We start from the raw sequence: 12,329 nt of genomic DNA on the forward strand, positions 1-12,329 counted from the left end.
AAACACCATGGAAGCTAGTGAATTGTACAAGTGACTTTGGAATGGAACATTGCATGACTAACTTCACTTGACTTCGCTTAATCTGTACAAAAGCAGAAACACTAAACAAGGCAAAGTTAAGTTTGTTAGGAAAACTATAAACACTCACCTTCCCATGCACAATCAGCTCACTTAATGCTTCTCTCATCTCCTCATATCTTTTTACCCCTTTTCCTAACTCACATTCTTCAACTTTTACCTAAAGTGCACTCTCACCACCATACTCAACCCGCTCTTTTTAAAGTTTTTGTTGGAGGAGATTTGTTGATATGTTTCCCACACTCGACTAACGCCTTCATCTATGGATAAAGCATGTGCATGCTTTGTTGTCGAATGAACCTCCTCCCTTCTCCTTGAATATAATGACTTTGACGAGGTAGGTTGGACGTCAGGGTGAAATTGTCAGGAACCCATCCTCTTGACATCCTTATTCACCATTCGGTCAAGGCGTCTATGAAGAGGCTCGAAAGCTTCATCCAAACACTGATCGTTTGGTCACCAACTCCACTAGACATGCATAGGTAAACCTGCAAAAGAAAATAAGCAAACAACTTCCTCTCTCCTTCATTTTTTTTTGGTACAATGTCTCTCACGCTCGTGTTTCACTCAAGTGTATCACTCTCTAATAGTCTCACCAAGCAATTCCTTGACTTGCTTGATGTGTGCACGAGCCTCGGCCCACGCAATGACCCAGTCCGGGTCCCACTGGGCCCAGTCACACGTTCACGGGCCAAGCTTTTCAAAGAATCACTCCAAGCCTTGGTGAGAGTCGTCCAAGACCAACATGGAGTTCACAAAGATATTGAGGGCTTAGATAAAGACCACTGGGCCAATTACACCTTGATCCATGCCCATGACGACTCAAGTGGGTCTCCAAGAGATTCGGCCGAGTAGGGCCTTAGCCGACCTATTCCCCTGGAGTATTCACCTTCATCGGAGTGTCGTCTACCACCTCCAATCAAATTGAGTTGTCCGTTTGAGTAAGGGTTCCGCAAACCAAGCGTAGGACATCCCCGCTAGATCCTTGGGCAAACGTGCTACGTGTCTCGACCGTGGATCGAGGAACGTATCAGTTGGCTTCAGAGCTTTGGTGGAGGTATCTTCCGTTATATCCGTAGTTGTGTCGTAATTTTATTATTTCCGCTGCCTTGTGTTAAAAAAAAAAAAACTGTTCGTTGCTTTGTTGCTTTGTGGTGCCGTTTTTCCTTCGTTTGTTGTCTAGTAATTCTGGCCGTTGTTTTTTTTTTTTTCCTCGTATCCATATCTGTTCGTTTTGGTGTCTTCAAGTCTGTCCGTTACTGCTTTGTTAGTCAAAAAAAAAAACAAATTAAATCTGTTGCACCGCTTGTCAAACAAAAAATTTCTGTTCGTTAGTCCTTGTCCTTTTGTCGCGTAAATTTCTGGACAGTTGTGAGTTATTGTTGCTAGTCCCAATCTGCCCAGATTTCATACCCTTGTGGTATCCATTCTGCCCAGCAAATTAGCCATAGCCGAATCTGCACAAAAAAAAAAAAAGGGAAAGCAAGTTGCGGCTAGGGTTTCCAAGTGCGGCTAGGGTTTTGCCTTGTTGCCTAATCTGTCCAAATCTTAGTAGCTTATCCAAGTTGTTTACTTATCTTGTCTAAACTGATTTGGGGTACTACTTGTTGGGTTGTGACTCTTGAAGAAATCTACGAGAGTTTTTTTAGGTTTCTTGAGTTTCTTGAAGTTAATCTTGAAGTTCTTGGAAGTTCTTGACAACCTCTTGGAGTTTTTGGGCTGTTGGTTGTAGTAAATTAGGACCTGACCAGAATCTGGTTTTGAATCCTTTCGGCCAAGTGTAGTTCTATTACCAAGTTAAAAGAGAAAAAAAAAAACAGAACCGAAAAGAAAAAAAAAAAGGAGCAATCGGGTGGCACAACAAGAAGCAAGGGGAAAACGACTTTTATTTCCAAGATCAGTTTTTGTTTACATCGTGCTTGTACCCAAACCAGAAAATTCGAACAAACAAAAAAAAAAAAAAAAGAGAGAAAGAAACAAACTCAAAAATTTTGGCCAACCTCTTCTTGAAGTTCTTGATCTTGGGTCTTGGAAACTTGAACCACCCTTTGAACAACTTGATCACCTTGAACCTTGAACAATTGCACTTCCCTTCGTATAAAGAGTTTCTTGTAAGATCTTGCATCCATACGTGGCTTTCTTGGTTGGGGAGTAAATTTCTTGGGAGAGTCTTGAGTCACGTTACTCGCGTCACCTTGTGAAGCCATTGAAGCCGAATTGCTTGATTGACCTTGAACCGAATCTGTCTTGTAGGAGGGAGGGCCGACTTGTTGTGTTTGAGAGTAGAGAGAGAGCCGAACTTCTTGGGGAAGTGTGCGGCTGTGAGGGGGGGTTTAATAGGAAGCATTAGCCGACTTTGGGGAGGGGTGCAAGGAGGAAGAAATCTGGAAATTTCAGTGGCCAAATTCTGGTTTGTGTTGTGAGCATAGTGGGTGGCTGCTTAAGAGGGTTTCTAGGGTTTCTTGTAGCTGACTTTGGGAAGGGATAAGAGGGAGGAATTCTGGAAAATTTCGGTTGAAGGAGGGAAGAAACCAAGCTGATTTGAGAAGAATTAGGAAGTTGTTTAAAGCGAGGTCTTCAAAGGAAGTTTCCAACTCCAACTTGTTTCCCAACTTAGTTTAGGAGACTAGTACACACTTGGATAACACTTGAACACATCCCTACTTTTTCTCCTCCATTTTTGGGATATTCTCCTACATCTTAGGAATTTTTAGAGTTTCCTTTCTTGGAAATATTTTTTCCCAAATCTGTCCGCCACCCTTAAGTTTTCCAAAACCGTCCTTCCCTTCACCAAAAACAAAGAATTCTTGCGTACTCTTGTGGGGATAAGTTGGTGACAATTACTGAACTCGAGCGACTTTACTCAACTACCTAAACCAACAGGTAAGGTACTTGGTGAGTTTTATAGAGTGACTTGAGCACTACACGAGCGCGAGAGATACACTAAGGGAGCGAAGTGAGGTTACACTTGCACTTCTTTGTTTGTTCCTAACCTTTTGCAGGTCTACAAGGAAGACATGGAGCAACACCAAGCAACCACCGATACCTCATTATTATTCGCCACAATGAAGAATGAGCTCAGGCGAATCAGTGAGCAACAAATGGAGACATTACACACTCATTTTGACGAGTTGTCCAGGAGCCTTACACGGGGCTCTCGTTCTAGGTCCCATAACCGGAGTAACCATGGCACCAAAGAAACAAATGGCGAAGACTACTCCGCTAGTGAGGATGGGGAACGACCCCGAGAGGCCTACAAGGGACATGCCCAAAAACGAAATCAAGGGGCTTAAAATTCAAGTTCCCGTATTCAAAGGCAAAAGTGACCCGGAGGCTTACTTGGAGTGGGAAGGCCGCATCGAGATGGTCTTCGACTGCTACGACTATAGCGAGGAACAAAAAGTGAAGGTTGCCACCGTGGAGTTCACCGACTACGCCCTAGTCTGGTGGGACCAAGTGAGGACCACGAGGAGGAGGATGGGAGAACTAGGGATGTAATCGAGCCGAGTCGAGCTCGAGTATCACTATACTCGAGTCGACTCGACTCATACACACAGAAACTCGAGCTCGACTCGAGCTCGATCGAGCTCGAAAATCGACACTCGAAGATCGACTCGAAGAATTTCCTTAGGCTCGAGACTCGACTCGATAAGGCTCGATCTTTAATCGAGCCTTATCAAGTCGAGTCTTATCAAGCTTTTTGACTCGATTTGACGAAAAAAACAGATCAAAGGTGATGTTTTGGGAAGATTCAAAGGCAAGCAAGTAGCTATCAGCTGGAGTAAATGAGGTATAAAATCCATGATTCATCAATACAAATACAACTAAAAGTATCCGCATTCTACCTCCCACAGTTAGCATCTTTAACACCCCTAAAAATCAGATTCACCACAAAGAAGAATAGAGAAGAAAAAAGGGAAATTCCCACTTGCTGGATTGCTTGACATGAAACTTTCAAATTCAGCAATTACCCACCAACGGTAGGTGCCCACAAGAGCAGAAAATATGGATGATTCTAATTCCTCGAATCATAGTTCCTAAGTGTGCTGCAAAAGTACCCAAACTAACCAAAATTCCCCACAAAATTTCAAAACTCAGCAAAACATGAGCTGAGCCACCAAATTGAGAGACAAACAATTATCTCAAACAGCCACAATATCCCAACTACCACAAGCTCAATTCAGAAACCAATGCCAAGATCTATCCAGAAATTCCTTTTCCCCACAAATATCACTAATTACTAACTAAAGAAAGCTGCTTTAAACAAGAACATGTCAGAAAAATATGTTCCTGGTTCAGAAATGGACCATAGTCCAGCAGAATTACAAGTGTTTGAACAGGATATAGAAGAATGAAGTTGAAAACTCTTGTCACTAACCTGACCCAGCAAAGATGACCTCAATACCACCATTAAAATGCAATCCCAGAGGCTGGAGCCTTTTACAGCAAATTGCAACAGCTCTTTCCAGGCTGTCATTTTAAACAGAGGAAAGAGCAAAAGAATTGGACCCACAAGCAAAACCTCTGAACCTTATACCACACACGACACACTCAAAAAACAAGTTTTCTAGACATTTATCCTACACATTAACATGTCATTAACCAGCGGCCAGCCTGCTCACACAATAGTCATACATTCGGCAAATGAAAGAAAAAGGCTTTAAAATATAAACATACTCCACAATACATAATAAGTTACGTCTCATAAATTAACAAGGTCCAAATAATGAGCTAATCTAGATTTAGAAACATAAATCTTCAAAGCTTTGGCAAGTCGAATTGTTTGATTGTCTTGGCTTCCTACAAAAAGCATAGAGGTAAAAACACAAGAAAAGTTACATAACTTCCCAAAAGAATAAATTAACTTATACTCAATAACTCAAATATAGAAGTTTGGTAGTAAAACAATAAAGCTGACCTTCATCTTCTTTTTGATGCCGTGAAGATTCCTACACCAATCTCCTGCGCACATCAATACTTGAACTGTCTCGGGGTGAAGTGCTGCTCGATAGGTGTCAATTACTCTAGTTCCGGCACTAAAAGTGGCCTCCGATGCAACTGTAGTTATCGGAATGGCCAATATATCGCTAGCCATTCGAGAAAGTACTGGTTATGAGATTCGATTTATTTTCCACCACCCCAAACAATCAAATTCATCGAGATCTTCTCCAATCTTTTGGCGAGGTTTGTCTAAATAATCAACCAATTCTGACTTATGAGGTTCGCTAGTCTCGACTTCATCACAATATTGATCAAAATCACCCCTAGTCTTCTTGGTCGCATTTGTTCCTTGCCTTTGGAAAGAGCTAGAAGCCATTGGCCCTCCTGTTGGATTCGCCGCTAGAGCAACATACTCATCATATAACTCAAATAGCACTCGGCGAATGGTGGAAATGTTATGAGAAGCCTCTGAAGGTAGATACATTTGAGGGTAGGTGAAGTCCACAACCCTCATTTTCTGTCTTGGATCTAAAATGGCAGCCACGGCCAATATCAAATTACATTCACCCCAATACTTGTCAAACTTAGTTTTCATCCTTCGAACCATGGCCCGAATGAAGGGGTCTTCATCATTGACTCGAGCATCCAGCACTTTTTTTATCTTCACCAACTCTTGAAGGAAAAGATTGCTCGTAAGATAATCTGAACCAGAAATTATATGTGTGCACTCCCAAAATTTTTCCAAGACCGAACAAACCTTTTCAGCTTTTTTCCAATCCTCAGGAGATGGGCAAAAATCGTAACTTTGCTCTCTATCTTGGAAACGGGGAAAAACATCCTTAAATTTGATGGCACAATTCAGCATCTCAAATGTGGCATTCCATCTTGTCTTACAATCGTAAAGCAACTTTTTTCCTGGTATATGGAGTTGTTGCGCAATTTCAGCAAACATCAATGCACGCCCCTCTGATCGATTCACAAATTCCACGGAATCCCTAATGGCTTTGGTGATGTCCACAATCTCAGAAATGCCATCTTGAACTACAAGGTTCAAGATGTGTGCACAGCATCGAACATGGAACAATTTTCCATCACAAAGAAGCTTTTTGGACCTGGAGATGTCATCTCTTAATATTCTAACAGCTACATCATTGTTCGAGGCATTATCAACTGATATGCTGTAAATTTTGTGCTCAATGCCCCACTCTTTTGCACTTTTAAAAATTGAAGATGCTATCTCAACTCCTCGGTGAGGCGGTGGTATATGTACAAAACTAAAGACTCGCTTTTGTAGTTTCCAATCAGAATCAATCCAATCCCCGGTGATGACCATGTACTCGATCTTTTGATTTTTCAACTTCCAAAGATCGGTTGTGATGCTCACTCTTTCCACATTTTTCAACTTGTTCCTCAACTTATTTTTTTCAAGCTCATATACTTGCATACAATCATTTTTTGCTGTTGCTTGAGAGATTTTCTTCCACTCTGGCACCGCTCGTTTCATCATAAGATTGAAGCCTTCTTCTTCTAATATGGTGAATGGATGCTCATGCATTAGCACCCAATGTGCAGCTGCTCTCTAACTTTCTCCATGTCAAACTTTCCGCTCAAGGGTGGCAAAGTCGGAAAAGAATCATCAGCTGGCTGGAAATTTAATTTTGTTTGCTGCTCAGCCTTTCTAATGCTTGCTTTTCGGGCTGAACATCTATTCCGATGTCTCCACATGCTACTTGTTTGCTTTGACTTGCCTCTTGACAGCTTTTTCTTGCAATGCTTGCAAATGGCATAATTCAATCCATTTTCCTCAACTTCGTCAAAATCATCCCAAGCCTCAGATGTTTTATTTCTTTTAGGGATCTGGAATTCATCTTCAGCTTCAGTTACTTCCCGCGTGTCTCCGCCTATTTGACCAGTTGGTTCTTCTTCTTCTTCTTCTTGTTCTTCAAGAGCAAATACTTGAACTCCAGCTGTTGTTGTATCATTACTTATGAAAACAGGGGTATCCAACGTGAATGGAGTAGTTGAATCATGAGCAGATGATCGCGGGATAGAAGATACCTCGGGAGGACTAATTGTCATACCTACAATTTACCCATAAAGTGAATATAAACATTCATTAGTACCAGCATATCACCTCAAAAAAACTGCCCAACATATTATACATTTAGCTTACCAACTCCTTCGACATTGCCTTCTAATCTTGAGCAACTCGTTGAATGTCTAGTGCCACTTTGCATTTTCTTGACAAAGATTCTGCCCGACTGGATTCAGAAGGCATGAAGGTAGTAAGACATCCAAAACAGCAAAGTGTGGTCTAAGAAGGAGCAGAAAAAGAAAAAGAATAAGCATGTGAGGTTGCTCAAATCCGAATTTGGGCAAATTCATCACACCTAGTTGGTCAAATCATAACACAAAGGATTTTGAAGTCAGTCTTAGCTATATTTTTGCACACCATTATCTATTTTTCACACAAAAATACCTTCCTAATTTTTTTTTTAAAAATGTTTACCTAATCAACCGTGCTCAGAAGCTTTCTAAACTCAATGCCTAAAGGACAGTAAGACTTTCAATCTCCCAATTATCTCCTAATCAGGATCAATTTCTCCTCCCCAGAAAAGTATCATTTGTAAACATCTAAAGAAAATTTAATCTGCTCTATATTTACTTCAGGAGATTTTCACCTTCTTAAGCCAGCCTCAACTAGAAAAGAACACACATGACACTCGGCACTATACTAACTTTAGCTAAACTAAGCCACCAGCTAAACAACTGATCACTATATGGAACAAACAGAAAAAGCTGTTGATAGCTCAAACACAAGCAATAGTTGAATTTATATCAATTCTTTTATTCTCTACTCATTTTTTCATTTCACACTATCACTATATGCAGGGTACAGGAGTCCTGCAATTTCCGGAGGAGTTGCCTTTTAACAAGATTTCAAAATGTGTACACTACTCATATCTGAAGTCTACAAAATTATTTACATAAATAAAATGATGGCTGATATTAAAATATGTCGTCATCATAACTAGAAGCTACTACAAAATCTGATCTTGAAATGGCTAGGCATGTTGTATATGTCCACCAGAACAAAGGGTTCTAACAGTGGTATACGAATGGGGTGTATTTGATTTTGCCTCCTCTTGCCTTATACTGGAATATGCAGTGGCTATATACTCCTCCAACTCCCTTGGGACAGAAGGAGACAGTTTTCTTGCCGCCGATATATAGGCCCTGGTAATAATTATTAAAAATCCATAGCAAATCATGTTGAAGTTAGAAAAATGGTCTCTCATATTTTTCATTCAGTACGTTATGACCAGGCTAAACTAGGAAATCCCATCCCAAAATGTCCAGTTTTAAACCAAAAGTACAAGGTTTAATGTTACCGCAGGACAGATGGTTCAAGTGGAGTAAATCCAAGAGCAGGAGACTCTTTGTTCTGGTGGACATATACAACATGCCTAGCCATTTCAAGATCAGCATCCATCTCACTGTTGTGTTAACACTCACAACTATCAAAGCAAAAATAATCAATGCTCTTAACTTTAAGCAGCATGGTTTGCATGGTTTACGGCATAAGCTATGCTACCATGCTCCTTCGTTCACAAGTGTGCCTTTTTGACTTTAAAAGAAAAAAAAAGAAAAAAAATGACACCACCATAGGAAGAACAGAATGAATGAATCTTTCTAACGGGTAAAAGGTGGAATTTTTCCCCAAGGCCTTAACTTTTAAAGGCTGCACAACTGGAGAGAGCTTCTTGTGTATAAAATACAAAGCTTATGTTATATCACACCTAATCTAAACTACTACAACAGTTAGAGTTTGCAATTGGAAGCTCAGATTTCGTCCCCTTATCAATTCAGGATAACAAGTTTCCTAGTCGATCTTGGCCCATTTTAATGCCAGAGACACAGAGCCAAAAACAGAGGAGCACTTACCTAAGTGAGCCAGAGATGAGCAGTGATGAACCAGCGATGAACTAGTGAGATCTTGGTGCTTCGTCTTCGACACTCAGCAGCGATGAACCAGCACTGCAGGACACAGCCAACAGGAGACGTACAGCGCGGCGGACTGGCGGAGGCCGGAGAGGCAGAGAGCAGCTTCGATTTGGGACTTGGGACTTGTTAAGGCGATGGCGATGGCGATGGAGTCTCACAGATGCGGCGAGCAACGGCGTCGGCGACGAACGGAGTGAGGGTGTAGATTGGTAAAGTGAATTTTTTTGCTAGGCTTCGAACAGAGAAGAAAGTCGCACAGTCGGCACAGAGAAGGAAGAAAGTCTTTTCTTCCTTTTTTTTTAGACATTTTTTCTTTTTAGTGTTTTTTACAATTATGTTATTACTTTTTTGCCATTATAGGATTTTATTATAAAGAAGGTAATATTGTAAATTTCATATAACTTATACTCATAATAGTCATTTTATAATTATAATAAATATATATTATTTAAATTATAAATATTTTATTTAATTAACTCTGGCTCGTCGAGCTACTCGACGAGCCACGAGCTCGGAAAATGGGACTCGAAACTCGACTCGATTTGGAGTCGAGTTACTCGAAACTCGACTCGAACTCGGTCAACCCGAGTTCGAGTCGAGTTGTTGACCGAGCTACTCGCGAGCTACTCGCGAGCTACTCGCGAGTAGCTCGGCTCACCAACAACTCTAGGGAGAACCACGTGTCCGGACTTGGCGAGAACTCAAGGCACTAATGCGCAAGCGATTTGTTCCTAGCTACTACAATCGTGATCTCCACTCTAAGCTTCAAACACTCACGCAAGGCAACATGAGTGTGGAGGATTACCACAAAGAAATCGAGATGGCCATGATGAGGGCCAACATTCAAGAAGACAATGAAGCCATAATGGCTAGGTTCCTTAGGGGTCTCAATCCTGACCTTCAGGATGCCTTGGAACTTCAACATTACTTGGACATGCACGACCTTTTGGAACTCGCCATTAAGGCCGAACGGGGGAAGAAATTAAGACGGGGAGCCCGTACTTTCCTACCTTCTACCACCACCTCGTGGAAAGGCAACCAACCACGAAGAGTGACCCACGAAGTTGGAAATATGACAACACCAACCTATTCTAACCGCTTCCAAGGTAATGCTTCTACCCGTAATGCCTATTCTACACCTAACAAGGTTTCTGATGTGTCCAGGTCTACTTCTAAGGCACCGCAAGAAACTCCTAAAGCTAGGAGTAGGGACATCAAATGCTTTAAGTGCCAAGGGTTTGGGCATATTCAATCTCAATGTCCAAACCAACGGGTAATGCTGATAACTCACAATGGCGAAATCGTGTCGGATGATGACGAATGTGAGGACATGCCCGAACTAGTAGAAGCTGACTACCTGGAAGAAGAGCCAGCTGGGGAGGCTTGCTCGCCTACACGAGGAGAAGTAGGTTGCTTAGTAGCACGACGAGTGCTAACCGCCCGCGTCAAGGAGGATGAGCAGCTACAACGCGAAAACCTATTCTACACCCGCTGTAAGGTAGGCGACAAAGTATGTAGTCTCATCATCGACGGTGGGAGTTGCACGAACGTGGCCAGTTTGCTCATGGTTGAAAGTCTAGGACTCACTACTACCAGGCATCCACATCCTTACCGCCTCCAATGGCTAAGTGAGGATGGTGAAGTACGAGTCTTCAAACAAGTACGCATCCCCTTCTCCATTGGTACTTACATTGATGAAATCGTGTACGACGTAGTGCCAATGCATGCTACACATATCATTTTGGGAAGGCCCTGGCAATTTGACAAACACGTCACATTCAATGGAAGAGCAAATACGTACACACTTTTGCACGATGGCAAACGTAAGGTCCTTACACCTCTCACACCTGCACAAGTTTAGGAGGACCAACTACTGTTGCAAAGAGAGTGTGAACAAGACCGTCAAAGGAGGAAACTCAAGGCGGTCGACCCTGGTCAAGGCTCCACATCTACGAATGAGCCATCAACCAAGGGTCAAGGGAGCACACCTAGGGGTATACGCGACAAACCACCTGCCGCACCTCCCACTAGGAAGCACAACATGATTATTAAGGCTAAAGATGTTAGAAAAGTGGTGAACTCTAATCAGCCTATACTTCTCATGATTTGCAAGCATGTGCTCTTGGATGTTACTGAGCTCGACAAGGCGCTGCCTGCGAGCATAGTTGCTCTCTTGCAGGAATTTGAGGATGTTTTCCCTGACGAGGTCCCTGATGGCTTACCACCCATTCGGGGAATTGAACACCAAATCGACCTCGTTCCTGGAGCACCATTACCCAACAAACCTGCCTACCGCATGGGCCCCGAGGAGACCAAGGAGCTTCAAAGGCAAGTAGATGGCCTGTTAGGTAAGGGATGGGTGAAGGAGAGTCTAAGTCCCTGCGCTGTGCCTGTGGTCCTTGTCCCCAAAAAGGATGGCACTTGGCGCATGTGCACTGACTGCCGGGCTGTAAATGCTATCACTGTCAAATATCGGCATCCCATTCCTAGACTTGATGATATGTTGGATGAACTCGATGGTGAACAGGCATTCTATGAGATTTCACCAAAATTGACTTGAGGAGTGGCTATCATCAAATTAGGATGAAGGAAGGCGATGAATGGAAGACAGCCTTCAAAACCAAACATGGTCTCTATGAGTGGTTAGTTATGCCTTTTGGCTTGACTAACGCCCCTAGCACTTTCATGCGCCTCATGAACCATGTTTTGAGACATTTTATTGGTAAATTTGTCATTGTTTACTTTGATGACATTCTGATCTATAGTCGTAGTGAGCATGAGCACCTGGAGCATGTAAGATTAGTTCTCGAGGCACTTCGACAGGCGCGTCTATACGCTAACCTCAAAAAATGCACCTTTTGTACTAACGAGCTTGTGTTTCTAGGCTATGTCGTGAGTTCGCAGGGCATCAAGGTGGACAAATCCAAGATTGAGGCCATCGAGCAATGGCCAACCCCTACATCCGTTCCTGACATGCGCAGCTTTCTTGGATTTGCGGGCTTTTATCGACGATTTGTCAAAAACTTTAGCACTATTGCCGCCCCATTGACCGCCGTGACAAAGAAGGATGACAAGTTCCACTGGGGGGAATCCCAAGAACAAGCGTTCCTCGCCCTTAAGGACACAATCACCATGCACCTGTGTTAGCATTACCAAACTTTAACAAGACCTTTGAAATTGACTGTGATGCTTCTGGTGTAGGTATTGGAGCAGTCCTCATGCAAGACAAGAGGCCGTGTGCCTTCTTTAGCGAGAAATTGGGAGGAGCTGCACTGAACTACCCCACGTACGACAAGGAGTTGTAC

At 42.5% G+C, this 12,329-nt stretch overlaps 1 protein-coding gene across 1 annotated transcript; it reads right to left on the reverse strand.

The window, feature by feature from the left end:
• Window positions 1-5,188: 5,188 nt before the first annotated feature.
• Window positions 5,189-6,574, reverse strand: LOC140010634 (zinc finger BED domain-containing protein RICESLEEPER 2-like). The gene has a single exon (XM_072057940.1). The coding sequence runs from the start codon at window positions 6,572-6,574 to the stop codon at window positions 5,189-5,191; it is 1,386 nt and encodes a 461-aa protein (XP_071914041.1).
• Window positions 6,575-12,329: the final 5,755 nt, after the last annotated feature.

Source organism: Coffea arabica, chromosome 7c (genome assembly GCF_036785885.1).
Source record: "Coffea arabica cultivar ET-39 chromosome 7c, Coffea Arabica ET-39 HiFi, whole genome shotgun sequence".
Classification (NCBI taxonomy): domain Eukaryota; kingdom Viridiplantae; phylum Streptophyta; class Magnoliopsida; order Gentianales; family Rubiaceae; genus Coffea; species Coffea arabica.